Source organism: Procambarus clarkii, chromosome 66, assembly GCF_040958095.1.
Source record: "Procambarus clarkii isolate CNS0578487 chromosome 66, FALCON_Pclarkii_2.0, whole genome shotgun sequence".
NCBI lineage: Eukaryota > Metazoa > Arthropoda > Malacostraca > Decapoda > Cambaridae > Procambarus > Procambarus clarkii.
In genome coordinates, this window is record NC_091215.1 from 19,568,745 (window position 1) to 19,587,615 (window position 18,871).

Sequence of the window (18,871 nt, forward strand, 5' to 3'; positions counted from 1 at the left end):
ATCCATTGAAGCTGGTGGCAGAGGGCGAGAAGACGTTCAAAGCTCAGGGGCCATAACCCCGACTTGGCATGGAAAGAGAGAAGTGGCGAGGAGCGCATATTCCCTAGCGCTGAGTGAAGGGTACCATTTTGAATGGGATCCAGCCTTGCCAAGACCGATGATGCTGCTGATCCGTAGACTTCACTCGCATACATGATCTTGCTACGAATGAAGGCCTTATAGAGAGCTAGGAGCGATTTCCTTGAAGCCCCCCATGCCCCACCAGAGAGCTGTTTCATGATGTTTACATGACGAAGGCATAAGGCCCGAAGGTGATCCACATGATGCCTCCACGTCAGTCGAGGGCCATCTAGAACAACCCTCAGCCACCTGTGTCCTGTGGCGATTGGGAGACGACAGCCCCCGACAGTCACCACGGGCTGGTTTAGCTAACAGGTCCAGGTGAAGGTGATGACGCAACTTTTCCCCGGGTTAATAAATAGCCCCTTCCCCAGCACAATTGTAGAGAACACAGTCACGGCATCTTGCAGGGAACCTTGTACCTCCAGGAGTTGCACCATCCACCACGAGGGTTACGTCATTGGCACAAGCTAAAACCAGGACACCCCGGAATACCGGGAGATCAGACAGAAGAAGTGAGAATAATAGCGGGCTGAGAATTACTCCCTGGGGAACACCACGCGAGACAGGGTGGGACGTGGAGACAACACCAACCTCCACTTCGAATGAGCGGCCCTTACCTTGGAATGTTTCCGGGGCTTAGTGTCCTCGCGGTCCGGTCATTGATCAGGCCTCCTCGTTGCTGGACTGGTCAACCAGGCTGTTTGACGTGGCTGCTCGCAGCCTGACGTATGAATCATAGCCTGGTTGATCAGGTATCCTTTGGAGGTGCTTATCCAATTCTCTCTAGAACACTGTGAGGGGTCAGCCAGTTATGCCCCTTATGTGTAGTGGAAGTGTGTTGAACAGTCTCGGGCTTCCGATGTTGATAGTTTTCTCTCTCAGAGTACCTGTTGCACCTCTGCTTTTCAATGGGGGGTATTCTGCAAATCCTGCCATGCCTCCTGATCTCATGTGATGTTATTTCTGTGCAGGTTTCGGACCAGCCCCTCTAATATTTTCTACGCCTCGCCTCATGCAGGATGGCGTTCAATTCCCCGAAACTCCAAGTGGCTGGGCATCATTCCTTTCCCCTCGTCCCATCCCAAATCCTTATCCTGATCCCTTCCCAGTGCTATATAGTCGTAATGGCTTGGCGCTCTCCCCTGATAATTCCTTCCCTTCCCCTCCTGCCTGCGCTCAAGAGAATACAGATTTAGGCTCTTAAGTCGGTCCCGGTAGTTTAGATGTTTTACTGAGTGGATTCTAGCAGTAAAGGATCTTTGCACACACTCCAGGTCAGCAATTTCTCCAGCTTTGAAAGGGGCTGTCATTGAGCAGCAGTTCTCCACTCTAGAGAGCACTGCGTCTTGAAAAGTATCATCATCGGTTTAGCATTTCTAGTGTGAAAGGTTCTAGTTATCCAACCTGTCATTTTTCTTGCAGTTGTGATGACTTCTTTGTTATGTTCTTTGAAGGTAAGGTCTTCCGACATGAGTATGTTCCCAAATTCTTTCCATTGCCTTTTCGTTCTGTTATGATTTGACCGAGTTTTGTACTTGGTTTCCATTTTTATAATTTCATTTTTTCCGTAGCGCATGAGCTGAAACTTATCTTCGTTAAACACCATATTATTTTCAGTGGCCCATAGAAAGACCTGATTTACATCTGATTGGAGATTTGCCGTGTCCTCTATGTTGTCTACCCTCATAAAAATCCTAATGTTATCCGCAAAGGATGATACAGTAATATAGATTGTGTCCTTGTCTATGCCCGATATGAGAATGAGAAAAAGTACTGGAGCAAGCACAGTACCCTGGGGGACTGAGCTCTTCACGGTTGATGGGCTGGATTCTATTTTATTGACTATTACACATTGGGTTCTGTTGGTCAGGAAATTGTAGATCCATCTGCCTATTTTTCCGGTAATTCCTTTTGAACGCATTTTATGTGCAATAACACCATGGTCACATTTGTCGAAGGTTTTTGCAAAATCTGTGTAAATTACATCAGCGTTTTGATTGTCTACCATGGCATTTAATACCATGTCATAGTGGTCCAGCAACTGTGACAGGCAAGAGAGCCCTGTTCTGAAACCATGTTGTCCGGGGTTATGTAGATGCTGTGATTCCATATATTTTGTGATCTTACTTCTTAGCACACTCAAAGATTTTTATGATGTGCGATGTTAGTGCTATCGGTCTGTAATTTTTTGCCTCTGCCTTATTACCTTCTTTATGGAGTGGTGCTATCTCTGCTGTTTTTAGTATGTCAGGGATAACGCCAGTATCTAGGCTTTGTCTCCAAAGAATGTGAAGGGCCTGCGATAGTGTTTTTTACAGTTCTTGATGAATACGGAGTTCCAAGAATCAGGGCCTGGGGCAGAGTGCATAGGCATACTGTTTATGGCTTCTTCAAAATCCAGTGGGAATGTCTGATATATGATTTGATGTTGGTATCATATCCATGAAAAATTCATTTGGGTTATCAATCTTTAGTGTGTTTAGTGGCTTGCTGAAAACAGTCGTACTGCTTCCTCAATATCTCGCTCACTTCTTTGATCTCGAACCCATTGTTGATGTGACGATTTATATTGAATTTTGTAACTAGCTCATCAAGATTGTAACTTGCTTAGCTAAATTAGCCCAGTCTCCGTGGTGCAGTGGTAAGACACTCGCCTGGCGTTCCGCGAGCGCTATGTCATGGGTTCGTATCCTGGCCGGGGAGGATTTACTGGGCGCAATTCCTTAACTGTAGCCTCTGTTTAACGCAACAGTAAAATGTGTACTTGGTTGTAACAACGATTCTTCGCGGCAGGGGATCGTATTCCAGGGACCATAGGATTAAGGACTTGCCCGAAACGCTACGCGTACTAGTGGCTGTACAAGAATGTAACAACTCTTGTATATATCTCAAAAAAAAAAAAAAAAAAAAAAAAAAAAAAAAAAAAAAAAAAATGAATTGTGGGGTTCAGTCCCTGAGCCCATTATGTGCCTCTGTAACCCTTTCCACTACCGCCCACAAGATGGGTATGGGATGCATAATAAATGAACTAAACTAACTAACTTCTTTGTTGTCATCAGTGAAAGTTCCATCTCCCTTTCGCAGGGACCCGCTACTAGATGTGTTTTTTTTATCTTGATTTTGCATAAGAGAAAAAATATTTTGGATTTCTCTCTTTCACTGATGGCCTTTTGCTCTCTTTGCCTCTCCTGGGTTTTGTATGATTACCTGATACCTGGTTGATGGGGTTCTGGGAGTTCTTCTACTCCCCAAGCCCGGCCCGAGGCCAAGCTTGACTTGTGAGAGTTTGGTCCACCAGGCTGTTGCTTGGAGCGGCCCGCAGGCCCACATACCCACCACAGCCCGGTTGGTCCGGCACTCCTTGGAGGAAACAATCTAGTTTCCTCTTGAAGATGTCCACAGTTGTTCCGGCAATATTTCTTATGCTCAATTCTTCTTTTATTCTTCTTTTTCTTTGATTCTTTTAGCTTTAGTTCAATTGTTTCTATTTCTCTACCTAACCTTCTTTGCCGTTCTTGAGATAGGGTGCGACTCTCAAGTTGTTCCACGATTTGTTTTCTTCACCTATAGAGGGAACGACGTTCCCGTTCCAATCTGCATCTCTTCCTCTTTTTTTCTTAGGGATATACGGTTTGAGCATATTTCTAGTGCTACTGAGCTGATTTTTTCCAGGCAATGGAAAAGGTCCTGCCTGAAACGCTTTGCTTAATAGTGGCTTTAGGCATTGTATGTACTAGCTCTATCTATAAATCCATCAACTTTTGTATCTCACCTTGTATGTATGTACTTTACCTGAATAAATATTTGTATTTTGTATTTGTACTGGTTCAGGTTTTCATTTTCTCTCTGTTCTTCCCAGCTTATTTCTGTCAAGTCTTGATTTATTTGCTCCCAGTCTTTCTGTTTATTATTGAAGTTGAATTTGCTGAAATCTCCTCCATCGGGACTGGTTGTGATGGTCTATTCCCTATGCTTGTCAGAACTTCAGTTAAGTTGTGATCTGAGTAACAGGTATTTGTAATCATTATGTTCCTGATCTATTCATCATAATTGGTGAAAATGAGGTCCAGCGTGTTCTCCTTCCTAGTTTGTTCTACTACAAATACAAATACAAATATTTATTCAGGTAAAATACATACATACAGGGTGAGATACAAAAGTTGATGGATTTATGGATAGAGCTAGTACATACAATGCCTAAAGCCACTATTACACAAAGCGTTTCGGGCAGGAAAAACACTAAGACTAAAACTTAATACTAATTGAGATTAAAGTATAAATTATGTTGAGAAAAAATAAGAGAAAAAAATGAAAAAATGGGGGGGGGAAGGAAACATAGCAGAAAAAAAGCTAGAATACAATTTGTCAACAAACAGCATTGCTTAAAATCGTAGACATGGGTTCACATTTAGGGGTGAGGTAGGTTACATTGAGTTAATTAGGTAGCACTTAGTTTTTATCTTAAACTGGTTGGGAGAGGTACAGTCTTTAACATAATTGGGAATATAAGGTCATTCCATTTATTATTTGCTGGTTTAAGGCAAACCTGTTGCACATCCATAGCAGGTCATTTGCATGTGCCTGTTCATTTAGGCTACTCCCTGGTATTCTTTCTGATATAACTGTATTAGCTAGGTTCTTCCATTTCAGGTCCCGTAGGTTGAAGTCCCCAAGCAGAATGATGTTCGGGGGTGGATTTGTGAGGTTTTCCAAGCAGTGTTCTATTTTCATTAGTTGGTCTTTAAACTGCTGGTGATTTGCCTCCGGTGACTTATATACAAAGACAATAGCTACATTTAAGATCTCTATTTTGATTATCAACCCTGTAGATAGTTTTGGAACCACACCAACGTCGGACCCGAGAGACCTAGTCGAGCCAGGCTCTGAAGGACAGCAGAATGATAGAGTCAAATGCACATTTGATGTCGGAGAATGCTGCAAGGAGCACTCTTCTCCGGCGATAAGTGTCAATAATTTGATGTTCCAAGGAGAGGAGGCAGTCCGTCGTGCTTCTTCCCGGCCGAAATCCATTGATACCCTCAGGTAGGAGACCTGAGGTTTCCACCACCCATTGTAGTTGGGTGTGAACAAGGCATTCCATAAATTTCCTGAGACAGGGAAGCAGACTTACGGGCCGATATGAACACGGGACAGACGGATTCTTCCCAGACTTGGGCAATGGTAAAAGAATGGCTTATTTCCATGGGTCAGGGAAGACACCAGAGGACCAGCAGGCATTGTAGAAGTGAAGGAGGTGGGACTGAAAGATCCTTGGCGCCCTCCGAACAAATTCATATAGGACGCTGTCTATCCCTGGCATAGTGCCCCACCTAGATATTGACAGGGCCTCCTCAAGCTCAACAGATGTAAATGGATGATCCAGGTCCTGAGCTAGTCCTATACCCTGTCGGAAGCTCCAACGCATGGAGCCCGCAGAAAGGAGCGGGGAACAGTAAACATCCTCCAAGTGGTCAGCCAAAAGTTTGGCTATTTATACTTCCCCCAGGCCTCCATTACCATTGGGGTCTCCGAGTGGGATGGAAGGCGGGGAGTATCTCCCTGTCATCTTGCAAACAAAGGCCCAGGCTCCCGCAGAGGAGTCAAATCGGAGAGAAGCACAGTAATCAGCCCAGGCCTTGCGTTTGGCAAGGAGGACTGTTTGCCTACACCTGGCGTCCGCCCTCCTGAAGGTCTGTCGCTGCAATGGAGTAGGGTATCGCCGCCACGCATGTCGCCGGTTCAGTACAGCCTGCCAACATTCAGGAGTCCACCATGGTGCCCCACGGCGGGAAGGATTGGTGGTCTGGCCACTAGTCCTCCTGAAATGCCGAGAGCCTACACTGAAGAGGGACTCAGAGAGAGCATTGGCTGACCCATGCAGATCTGCCGTAACTGGGGGAAGGGTCGACCAGTCATCCGCCTTATAGCCAAGCCACCCCTCCTCTGAGAAGATCCACTTGGATCTTCAGGTGGTCAAAGCAGGACGAACAGTGCCCCCGAAGGAAATGATGATGGGTAGGTGATCATTACCAAAGTACGACTCGATCCATATCTGCACCATCGTGAAGAGGCCTCTTCCAAGGCAGAGATCGAGCATTGAAATATGGCCATTGAGCGGGTCTATCCGAGTTTCCAAACCTGGCGGCATCAGTAAGGAGAGGTCTGAGTGGCTCATTCTCCAACAGATGTTTGCATCTCTGGGACTTGCTGTCAATGTCCATGGCGCCTCCGCTCGGGGAGGCATCCAATAAGGAAGCTCCGGCTTCCCCAGGCGCTGTGAACCCCTGGGTAGTTGTAGTGAATACACACTGGTCCAAAGAAGCCAACTGAATTCAAAGATAAGCTCCGGATGATGTGTGGAAATTGAACGCTCCAGCCAGGAGCGTTCAATCTGCACACCAAGATGGCCGACCTTCGCGCAGAAACCACGCCTCCCACGTGTATATCTTGTGATCTTGTGTATACAATAGGGATCTTGTGTATACAATAGGGATCATATTCCTTCTGTTCCTTCTAATATAGGACTTATATAGGACTTTCTTTTTATCTCTTAATTTAGGTACTCAAGTCTTGTTGCAAACCTCTACACTCTTTCAATTTTAGCTGTGTTTATGAGGTTTATGAGGGATTCCATATTGGTGCTATGTATTCTATTATATTCTCACAGCTATAGTATCAGAGAGAATGTTCAAAGTTGGAGGCCAGGCGCTTGGGGTTAGCCTCACCCAACTTTTCATGGGGATGGTATGATCTGGGGTATGGGACAGACATAAGCTGGTCGGGGTCGGCCTAAGTTAAATGCTTAAAGGAATATTAGCATTTATAGACATCCTCGTTTGATTTGTCATGAAGTAAAATGCAAAATACGTATATGGTGTGATTCCCATAGTGTTTCAGTTTTTTTTGAGAGGCCTCATACAGTAGTTTCTGTACTAGTTAGTAATACACTTTCTGCTTGGAGCCCAGTCGGTTCCCTGAATCTATCCAACCTGATATGTGCTATATTAGTTTGGGGTGGGGACCTTATGCCAAACGGGGACCACAAGCCAGAACTTGGCCCCCGTCAGAGAGGCACAGGGAACAATGGCCTATGAGCATTTTACACTTAAACTATTGTATGTCATCATTGCCATCGTACCCAGAAAGGCAGGTAAATCAAAACAGACCACTGTCTGGTTAACCTGTGCAATCTACATCTTAAAAGATTAAAATAATTCGAACCCTAGAACAGGGAAGAAGGAAAACTGGGTCAACTCTAAGTGTATCCATGGTCATGAAGGCCGTGACGTGCAGAAAACAGCGGAGAGACACAACCGGACACAACACATGATGCACCCCTGGTCTAACCAACCAAGCATCAACAACCCAAGGACCCCTCTGGAAAGCAGCAATCTCATTCTTCGTCAGAAAAGGAGACAGCTGCAACCGAATAAACCTATCACCAGGATAAAAAAAAGCAGAAACCCTTGCGTTGGAGGAGAGCATGAAGCTTCTCGACCCGACCCCCAGAGGCCAAAACCAACAGGAAAAGAGTCTTGGAGAAATGAGCTTGAACTGAAGGAACCACTACAAACCGAGTAGAAGAGAGATAAGAGATCACCTGGTCCAAAGACCAGAACAGCTCAGACTGCACATGAGCAGGCTGGAGGTGAAAAAACGCACGAGATCAATGCCGAATGCAAACTGCAGCGGCTCTGCCAGTGCCACACAATACGAGGCGGCAGTATTTGGCATAAGATAACGGTCTTGAAACAATCATGAGAGAAAGGATAGGACAACCCTATCGGAAACCGAAGTCAACCTACGAAGGGACCAAAAAAACCCAGAAAGACTGCCAAGAAACTTCATAATACCACCGAGACAAAGCATGCAGGTGTAACACCATCAATGAAGCCACCTGCTCACCATACAAGTGGTGATAGACTCGAGTCAGAAAGACCAGAAGCGAAGACTCGAGGAGATGATCGAATCAGCCACATAATGGTCCGGGCCGATCTGCTGAAAGAGGCGGAGCCACGGGAGAACCCGCGAGTTCGGACACAGGGCAAGCAGCGCCTGAAACCAAGACTGGGCTGGCCACCAAGGAGCCAGGAGGACTACTCTTCCCTGGTAAGTCTCCAAGCGAAGCTAGGACCTGGGGCAACATCTGAACTGGGGGGGGGTGGGAAGATGTACCGGTAACCCCTTCTCGACCAATCGTGCTGCAAGGCATCGACCCCAATGGCCTCGCAGTCGGGAAAGGGCGCCATGTACAATGGGAGATGCCTTGACCACGCCGACACAAAGAGGTCCACCTCCGGGTGCCTGTACATCCAGCAGAGCCAATTGAATGAGTCGGCGTTGACGGGTCCATTCCGTGGACAGGGGAATGAACAGTGACAGGTCGTCCGTCAGGATGTTGGACACCCCCTGAACGTGAACGGCCAGGAGAGTCAAACCCGGAGAACTCGGCAGACGAGTCTCACAAAGCAACCAGCCCCAAAGAGCCAAGAATCGCAATGAACCCCTGTGGTTCAGGCCATGAATCACCGGGGAGCAATCCAAATGGAGCCAGATCGCCAATCCGCGAGCAACTCGTACCCTCCGAAGCAACATCCACACTGCCGCAAACACCCGCTACCTACACTCTCTTCCTCCTGCAGCACTGCTCTGGTTGCAGACCAACCTTCAGCTGTTTTTGAGGGAGACCAAACAAACTTTTGAGGGAGACCCATCACTCAGCAGTTGCTCGAGCAGCTGTGTGGGAGCCTGTAGTTTGCCTTGTTGGTTTATCCGCTGGGTAGGGTTTGGCTTCGGGGGCTGTTCTGGTAGCTTCGGGACAGCTTCTTTCATCGCTCTCACGATTGCAGGGGTTGTTCCCCGGTGTCCTTGTGTTGGTTGCTGTGTCACCAGCATTCTCTTCAGGTTTTTCGGGGTTTAGTGCCATGGTACCTTTCTCTTCCCTCGACCGATGTGTTCATGGATGCCTTTTCTCATGGTTGGGGCTTTGTGACCAGTGTTCACCAGTCTGGCCAGGGGCATTGGGGGCTGTCCTTACGTCGGGCTCACAACGCAGTATGGGAGTTTGCGGCGGTGTGGCAGGTGCTGGAGAGGATCCGACTCCATTCGGACTGCTCCCCCATGGTTCGTTGTCTTAACTGAGGCGGGGGTCTCTATGGTCCGTGGCTATTTGGGGCTGGTCGATTCTGGTGGCTTTTCTGCTGAGTTCTTTTGGTTTAGCTCTCTGGCGCTGTTCACATTCAGGGAGTGTCCAATGTTCTGGCAAATGGTTTGTGGAGTTTCAACTCCTCTTTGTGGGAGTGGACAGTCAATGCCGGCTCCTTCCTGTGGCTTTGCTGGATGTACGGGCACCCGGGAGTTGACCTCTTCACATCGGCGTGTTCTCGGCATCTACCATTGTATGTGGTGTCGTCCGTATAGGTTAAGTAATATGCAACCCATTCTCGCACTTGCTTCTAGTCAATATTGGCTTATTTAATAAGTGCATATGTGACATACTAATTGATTGTGAATATTTTAGTTTAACTTGAAAAGCTTCATAGAAAGCACCGACCTCACCTAACCTTCTTAGTATGTTAAGATAAGCATCTTATTGCTTCTTATTTACAATTATTACTTAACCTATCAACGGTATAGGTTAAGTAATAATTTTAATTAAGAAGCAATAAGATGCTTAATACAATTATTACTTAACCTATCAACTGTATAGGTTAAGTAATAATTGTAATTAAGAAGCAATAAGATGCTTATCTTAACATACTAAGAAGGTTAGGTGAGGTCGGTGATTTCTATGAAGCTTTTCAAGGTAAACTAAAATATTCACAATCAATTAGTATGTCACATATGCACTTATTAAATAAGCCAATATTGACTTTAAGCAAGTGCGAGAACGGGTTGGCCGTTCCCTGACGGAGAGGCCATCGGGGTAGATGCTTTTCGGCAGGACTGGTCAAGGTGGGGGTTTCTGTACCTCTTTCCGCCGGTCCAGCTGTTGCTCCAGGTCCTAGCTCGCTTGGAATCCTATTGAGGGAGGGTGCTACTCCTGGCTCCAGGGTAGCACTCCGAGCTTTGATTTCAGGTACTGCTTGCTCGGTGTCCGAACCTGGGTATTTTTCCACGGCTCCATCTTTTTCAGCAGATCAGGCAGTGAGGTACCTTGCTGGTTTGCCTTACTGCTCCACTTTACATGTCTGTTCTTTCTGAAGCATATGTATTGCCATTTGTATGGTGATCAGATGGCATCCCACCTGCGGTCGTCTTCACAGCGGCTGTATGGAGTTTCTTGGTGGTCGTTTTGTCAATTTTTTCTCTTCATCAATTTTTGTCAATTTTGGACCAGGTTGTTTCATCCTTTCTCTCTCTTGGCTTTTTCTGGATTGCCATTGCATGCTTGATACTGTCGCTTCTTATCGTGCGGCATTGGCAGAGCTGCTGCAGCTTGCGTTCTAGGTGGACGTTACTTCCGCTTCATTGCACAAAGCTTTCTCGTTCGTTTTTTCACATCCAGCCAGCTCATGCGCTGTGCCAAAGCTGTAAATATCAAAACTCGGCTAAATTTTAAAGTCCAATTGGAAAAGATCATCAAGGCAAATGGGGGGACCTTTGATGAGGACCCCCAGCTTCCTGTCATCGTCAAGGCCACTAACTAGTGTTAATGGCCTTCAGGTAATTTCAGGTAAATTGTGGGGACAGGAATTACACATAGAGTACTAATGATGTGAATATTAAGCAAAGTGTTTTGGGCAATTATGTTTTATAACCTATTATATTTAGAAATCAATAAATTTGTGCTTTCACTACACTTGCCTCTGTGCACCCATGAAAATCAAATACTGTACTAAGAGTGGATTCTTGTTTCAGGTCATCCCAACAGAAACATCACAGTAAAAAGGTGTTCATGATGTACAGCTTGTATGCTTGGGGTTGTCCCCTGGTGGTGGGTGTGATTGCCCTCATCATTGACAACTTTGGGAGTCCCAATCTCATAAGACCTGACTTTACAGGTGGTACTTGCTGGTTTCATGGTGAGTTCCAGGTTTTGTATTTTTATAGTTAAATGCAAATGGTTTTATATGTATTTCTTATATTTGAAAATAATTTTTGTTATTGAATTGTAAAGTATTACTTCTGATAATATCAGTATTATTATTTATACAGTATTACTGTTGCAGTGCATTTAAGTTATTATTATTATTATTATTTATTTATTTATTTATTTATATACAATAAGATACATTGGGTTGTGAGAGTACATAACATTGGTGTTTGTGCATTATATTCTTGCAAAGCCGCTAACTCGGGGTATATTATATACAGTTTATTACATTCAGGTGTATTTGGTTTATTAGTATTAAAAATTATGGAAAGTTCATTGGCCTATATAGAAAAGAAACTAAACATCAGTACACACATTTAACACATATCCAAAAAAATCTCAAAAACTGTTAGTACACTTTCTAAAATCAAATATGTACTATTTTTCCCCACTCTTCTGTCCTTTCACTATACTACTCGCTAATCTATACCTATCTTACAAACGGTTCAGTATCTGTTTATGGGGTTCAACCACTATAAATTACCTCAAAACTATCATCATCCAGCAAAAATCTGTTATCAGAACTACTGTACAATAAACTGTCTTCAGACAACACATCGCCCCTCTCTTTAAATCCCTAAACATGCTAAACGTACTCTCTATCCACACATTCTTTTGTGCTATTTACATGTACAAAACCTTGTTCCTAAATATTAATCCTGATTTGAAACTCTTCTTTGATAGATGTAATAAAACAGGTAGTCCTCCTAAGGTTTCCCAACATCAAGAAAACAGTAAAAAAAAAAGTGACCTCTCCCAACCTACCAGAGAACCCAAAACAGAAAATGGGACAGTACGTAACTTTCACAAGCTGCTTCCATTATCTGGTACGACAATTTTTGGCCTTACATAATGCATACGAGCAAAAAGCGACCATCTTTGTATGGGGACAGGTTGAATAGAACCTATGAGCACCACACAAGAAATAAATCTCTCTCTGATATTGATAAGTCAGATTAAATCTGTGCAAACACTCCATGCAAATAAAAAGACCCAGTCTATGGAACTCGCTCCCAAATGAATGAAAAAAAAATTCCAACCTGTGCTTTATTCTAAAGTAAAACCCAAAAATACCTAATTTAATCCTCATAGTTTCCCGCTCCAAACTCACATTGTATCTCATGCTGCTCGCTACCCCAATTTTAATACTTATGACATGCAACCTTACTAGTATAATCAATGCTATCAATTTATATTGTAGTTATTATGTTGAACTCAAATTCTGATACAAAATTCCTATTAATACCTTTACTTTTATTAGATTAAGGATCTGCCTGAAATGATATGGGTGGTAGTATTATTGGTTTGTAATTGTCTGTCAGCTGCATCGCATCCTTTATGAGCTGGAGTTACTCTTGCTTTTTTTTAAGGATATCAGGAAAAGTATGACACTCCAGAGATTTGTTGAATAGCAGAGCTATGGGTGGTGCAATGGCATGAGCAGCACTTTTATTTACCATAGTTGATATTTCACTAATGGTCCCAGCTTTGGTTGTGAGTGAATTATGGCTGTCTGTCAGGCTGACTGGCAAGAGGAATAAAGTGTTAGGATAGATGCCGGTGAGATATGTGCCTGGGTTTCTGGGATTTTTCTGGCAAGGTTAGCACCAGGGGAGCCGGTCGGCCGAGCGGACAGCACACTGGACTTGTGATCCTGTGGTCCTGGGTTCGATCCCAGGCGCCGGCGAGAAACAATGGGCAGAGTTTCTTTCACCCTATGTCCCTGTTACCTAGCAGTAAAATAGGTACCTGGGTGTTAGTCAGCTGTCACGGGCTGCTTACTGGGGGTGGAGGCCTGGTCGAGGACCGGGCCGCGGGGACACTAAAGCCCCGAAATCATCTCAAGATAACCTCAAGATAACCAATTGATGACAAGAAGCTATTGAATTCAGTTGCTGTTTCTAAGTCTGTTGCAAGTGTGTAACTATCTTTTGAGAGTTTTACCTGCTGCTTGTTATGTGATTGTTGTTTAGATCCTGTGATGTTAGTGATGGCTTTTCATATCCTTTTCATATTTCCTTTTGCTTCTTTGAATCTACTCTCATAAAAGGAAAGTTTAGCTCTTCTTATTATACTGGTAAGTATTGATGAGTATCTTTTAACTAGTTCTTTTGAAACTAGGCCTATGTTATTTTTCATATTATTTTTTGTTAATTGCTTTAAGTATGCCACGTGTGAGCCAGAAGTTGTTTATTCTTTTGGCAGTTATTTGCTTGGTGAGGAGAGGACAGTGTGTTTTGTAGAGGCTTAGAGTTTTGGAGAGGAAGATGTTGGTTAATAAATTTGCCCTGTGCATTATTGAATTCAGATTCCCAGTATATATTGTGAAGTGCATTTATGAGATTGCCTGTTGCTGGTTTGCTGTGTCGTTTGAAGGTTAATTTCTTGGTATCTTGACATTTCATGGCAAAAAGGTCTTTCTATAATTATTATTAAATATATAATACAAACATTAATGTATTTTCAACATAGAAGTTTTGGTTCATTACAGGTAATGCAGAATACTGGCTCTACCTCTCTGGTATAATCTTTCTTCTGGTTATGGTCAACTTATTCTTTTTTGTGCACGTAGCAGTGACACTTGCACGGGACTTCAAACAGAGAAAAACAACATTTGACAACAACACAAGCCACAGCAGTAATTCAACTAAAACTAAAAGCCAGTAAGTTTGCCCCAAGTAAAGTGTGTGTTTTATTAGTTTGGGTTAACATCTTTTCTCACATTAACTGCAAATACTGATAATAACAGCAACTCACTTATGTACTAATGCAAAAAAAAAAAAAACACATGTGTTGTATGGTAATTAAACTATTGTTTTGAGTTTAGTTTGAAATATGTAGCCTATATTTTTAACTGAAATGTGATAAGAAGTGTCAAAACCTTTATGGGCAGAATGAATGAATCAATTTCCTCCACAGCCAGCTGAAACACTGAACACACTATAGTCCCAGTGCATAGCCATACTGCTTCTTCACACACACTTTAAAATTACATTAAAAAAAAAAGCCAAATATCTATATATATATATTCTGCTCTTTCCTTTGTATGAATCTTATACTAGTGGAGTCTTAAAATGACCTAATTGATGAATTACCAAAAATAAAAAATATTTGTTCCATAGTCTTTGAAAACCGAACATTGATAAGCAATTTAGTGCATTTCTTTGGCATAGCGTCTAGCGTTCCTAGACTGTGCCAAGCTTGTGTGGAGTTAGGCTTTTCTTGGTTCTTGGCTACTTCTTCCCTTTTCACCTGGCAAGACCACTTTTGTGTTTGATGTGGTTAGATAGCACAGCAAGAACTAAGGAAACCTACCAAAAAGAGGCATTTCATTACATTCAATGCTGAATGTCTGGGAGGGGCCGCCCTTGGTAGCTCCTTGAGCTGTTTCATCACATACAGCAACACATATGGGCATAAGGGAGAAAGTAGCAAGGAACCCCAGAAAAGGGAGAACAGTGCCGGTTCACTTCACCCAATGCCATGCAAGCCTGAGGTGGTCTAGAAATTGTCAGTAAACAAAGGCAAGCCGCTCCAACCAGATAAAGCAAGTGATACAATCTCAACCGAACCAACTAAGAATCAGCAACCAACAGACCCCTTCAGAACCCAGCCACATATATTTAGCCAGAAAAGAAGGCAGCTATAAATGAAGAAACTTTCCATCTGGCACTGAATCACAAAACCATGGCTTCTGATTGAGAGCATAAAGCTTTCCAATCTGATATGAGAAGTGAGAACCAGAAAAAACAGCGTTGAATGTAATGAAACTCCATTTTCTGGGTGAGACCCGGAGACTCCCCAGAACCATACTGGACTGATGTGTATATATTTAACCATAGTAGCGGTTAATCGATGGAGTTCTTAACCTACCGGGCACTACAAGCCAGAACCTGGCCCCCATCATAGAGGCACAAGGAGCAATGGCCTATAAACACCCCTGTGTAGTTGGAAGCAGTCTATATCTGTCATCTACCAGGTCAGGCACCCAGAAAGGTAGGAATTCCAAAACAAACTACAGATGGTGAAAAAATTTTAACTGAAAGAGTAACGAGCAAGCAGAATTCTCCAGTCAGAAAACAAGCAAACAAGCATGATGTCACCACAGCCGCTGCGCCTCTGTCTGCGCAACTTTCCCCTCCCTGGGAGGGGGAAGGTCCCAGACCTCCCACACAGACTACCCAACCCCAGTTCAGTGGCTAAATATCAAAATCGTGAAGAAAACACCCACCAGAGGGAGGGAGGGATGCAAGAGAGCCTCCGAGTCTCACCCTGAAAATGGCGTTTCATTACATTCAACACTGGTTTTCTGTGGAGAGCCCGTTCGGCTCCCTAGAGCTACCAAACCAAATATAAAGTAACAAAGGGACTTACTCAGGAGGCGGCTGTCACTCACTCCTCAACTCGAAGTAGAGACAACTGGCTGCAACCTGCGACCCAAGGCTACATATGCCCGAGAAGGGCCAGGAACATTAATGAGGTACCGTGCAATCAGAACCCTGTTCAACCTCCAAAAGCTGTGCCCTAATGTCAGCCCAGGACATATTACCAAAAACAGCAGCCAAAGCAGCGAACTTACATACGTCGTGAGCATGGGGATAGATCGCAGGCTGGCTAAACCTAATAACCCTGCGGATAACCTGGGAGACCTACTCCCAGGAACATGGAAGAAGGAAAACCAGGTCAACCCAAAGTGTGTCCCCTGCCACAGAGGCTGTGGCACGGAAATAACAGCAAAGAGCCGCAACCAGACACAGACCATGATGCACTTCCGACCGAACCAACCAAGCATCAACAACCCAAGGGGCCCCTCTGGAAAGCAGCAGTCTCATTCTTCGCCAGAAAAGGAGACGGCTGCAAATGAACAAACCGACCACCACGAATGAAAGAGCAGAAACCCCTGCACAGGAGAGCATGAAGCTCTCTGACCCACCCTCCCCCAGAGAAAAAAAGAAAATTTGAATATCGCATTTTCTCATGCTTTACTCGGGTCGTGGTGACCCGTTTGCATCTGTTTAGGGGTTCAGGTTCTGGATTACCTCGACCTCTTAACCATTTCTTTGCCAACAAGAAAAAGAGCCTTATAAAAGCATTCCTGAACCAAAGGTGCCACCACAAACCAAGGAGAAGAGAGAAAAGAGAGCACCCGGTCCAAAGACCAGGATGGCTTAGGAAGCACATAAGCAGGCCGGAGGTGAAACTACGCCTGAGAACGCATACGAAAAGAAGCAGAAGTGACATCCACCCTGAACAGAAGCTAAAGCGGCTCCGCCAGCACTGCATGATACGAGGTGACAGTATTCAGCATAAGATGACAGTCCTGGACAATCAAGAGAGAGAAAGGATAAAACCCGATCAGAAATCAGACAAGCTGTGAAGAGACAAAAAGTGCGAAAGGACCACCAGGAAACTTCATATTGCCACTGAGACGAAACCCACAGGTGGGACACAATCAGCGAAGCCACCTGATCACCATGCAAGTGGTGATAAAGCTGTGTCAAAAAGACTAGATGTGAAAATCAGAGGAGAAGATCAAACCAGCCACGTACCGGACTGGACCAATCTACTGAAAGAGGCGGAGACGCTCAGGTCCGGACACCAAGCAAGCAGCGCCTGAAACCAGGGCTAAGCTGGCCACCAAGGAGCCAACAGGACACTCTTCCCTAGTGAGTCTCCATGAAAGCCAGGACTTGGAGCATCAATTGAACAGGGGGGGAAGAGGTACAGGTAACCCCACCTTGACCAGTCCACCCGAAAGGCATCGACCCCAATAGCCTCGAACCCCAAAAAAAACGAAGAAGCAGCCAGCGACGCAGCAGCCGAAGCTAGTGATTGCAAGAACGGCGGAACGGATGTCTCCGAAGGAACCAGAATAGCTGCCGAAGCCAGATCAGACCCGACGGGTAGACCAGCACTTCGAAGTTCAGAATCCCACACAGCTGCTCGAACAACCGACGAGTGACCCTGGTGCCCTCCAAAAACAGCCAAAAGCAGGACTACAGCCACAGCAATGCTGCTGGAGGGAGAGACAAGGAAGTGGTTCCGAGAGTCCTATACAAGACCCAGACAAATTTGAACCTGAGAAGGAACCAAATGGGTCTTCCTCCAATTCACTAAGAACCCAAACCTAATGAGCTGGGAAAGCACCAAATCCCTGGTGAGCAGACACATGAACCGGCTGGAAGCCCAGACCAGCCAGTCGTCGAGATTAGCCAGAACCCGAACCCCCTAACAGACACAAATGAGTCACCACAACCCGGGTAAGGTGTGTGAAAATGCAAGGTGCCAGATTCAAGCCAAATGGAAGACAACGAAAGCAGTAAGCTCTCCGTCCTACTACAAAATAGAGCCAGTCCCTGAACCCCGGATGAATCGGGACGTGCCAATACGCGTCACGGAGGTCCAGGGACACCATCCAAGTGCCCAGCTCCAAAAGCAGCCGGACCTAGGACAGAGTAGTCATCCAAAAGGAGGGGCAAAAGACCCAGGGGTTCAGATGGGACAAGTCCAGAATGAATTGTGTTATCACCCCCGCTCTTGAAATAAGCTTGCGTCTGACACAGGATTAACTTTTTACCCAGGCCTATCATACTTCAGTTAGATCCTGGGTATGATCCTAAGACCCCTGTGATATAAAAATACAGGCACTGGTAATTTACTGAGGGAGGGACACAAACACAAGTACAAACTTATAATATTAGAACTTAAGAATTATTATATACAAAAATCTCCACTGGGCAACTATTTAAATCTACAATACTGTATGATATAATTCACTGTGTGGCTTGTTATAGTATCTTGTCTACTCAGATATTATCAAATAAGAACAGAACAAAAGACTTTATTTATTTATTTATTTATTTATTTATTTATTTATTTATTTATTTATTTATTTATTTATTTATTTATTTATTTATATACAAGAAGGAACATTGGGATTGTGAAGATACATAGCATAGTAATTACATTTATGTAAAGCCACTAGTACGCACAGCGTTTTGGGCATGTCCTTAATCTAAGAAAATTTTAAGTAGGTAAATACTAGCAAAATTTATAAAAATGATCACAAGTACATAGCAAGAAAAAAATAAAAGATGAGAGAAATTTGTAGGTATATTAAAGCACATAGGTAGCTCAGATTGATTGCAATGACATCTTGAATGGTAGTTTAACAAAAATTAGTAGGCACAATATAGCATATGGCTAGCACATAAAAGAAGACAGCAATGAACACAATGATAAAGTTGTTTGGATTAAGTACATAAAGATTGGGAGATTGGGTAACACTAGATACAGAGTAAATTTAAAGCTCAGTGTAGTAAACTACGAAGATGAAATTAGGTACTTTTGTTTTTGTTTTTGAATGAGGCAAAAGTTTGACAGCTTTTCAATTCACTAGGGAGTGAGTTCCATAGACTGGGTCCATTTATTTGCATAGAGTGTTTACACAGATTAAGTTTGACCCTGGGGGATATCAAAGAGATATTTATTTCTGGTGTGGTGATAATGGGTCCTATTACATCTGTCCAGGGAGAGTTTCAGAGCATGGTTTGCATTTAAGAACAGGGTTTTGTAAATGTAGTTGACACGAGAGAATGTGTGGAGGGAGTTAATATTTAGCATGTTAAGGGATTTAAACAAGGGAGCTGAGTG

General features: G+C 44.0%; 1 protein-coding gene across 10 annotated transcripts in view; it reads left to right on the top strand.

Moving 5' to 3' along the window:
- LOC123769144 (probable G-protein coupled receptor Mth-like 3) overlaps window positions 1-18,871 on the top strand; it is a 139,665-nt gene that overhangs the window by 77,880 nt on the left and 42,914 nt on the right. For all 10 annotated transcript variants that reach the window (XR_011223842.1, XR_011223841.1, XM_069309838.1 and 7 more), the window contains exons 4-5: window positions 10,984-11,147; window positions 13,710-13,881. Coding sequence is in view for 8 of the 10 variants with exons in the window: in XM_069309838.1 (XP_069165939.1) it covers window positions 10,984-11,147; window positions 13,710-13,881 (336 nt within the window). In the remaining 2 variants the exon portion in view is untranslated. The remainder of the gene's footprint in view (window positions 1-10,983; window positions 11,148-13,709; window positions 13,882-18,871) is intronic.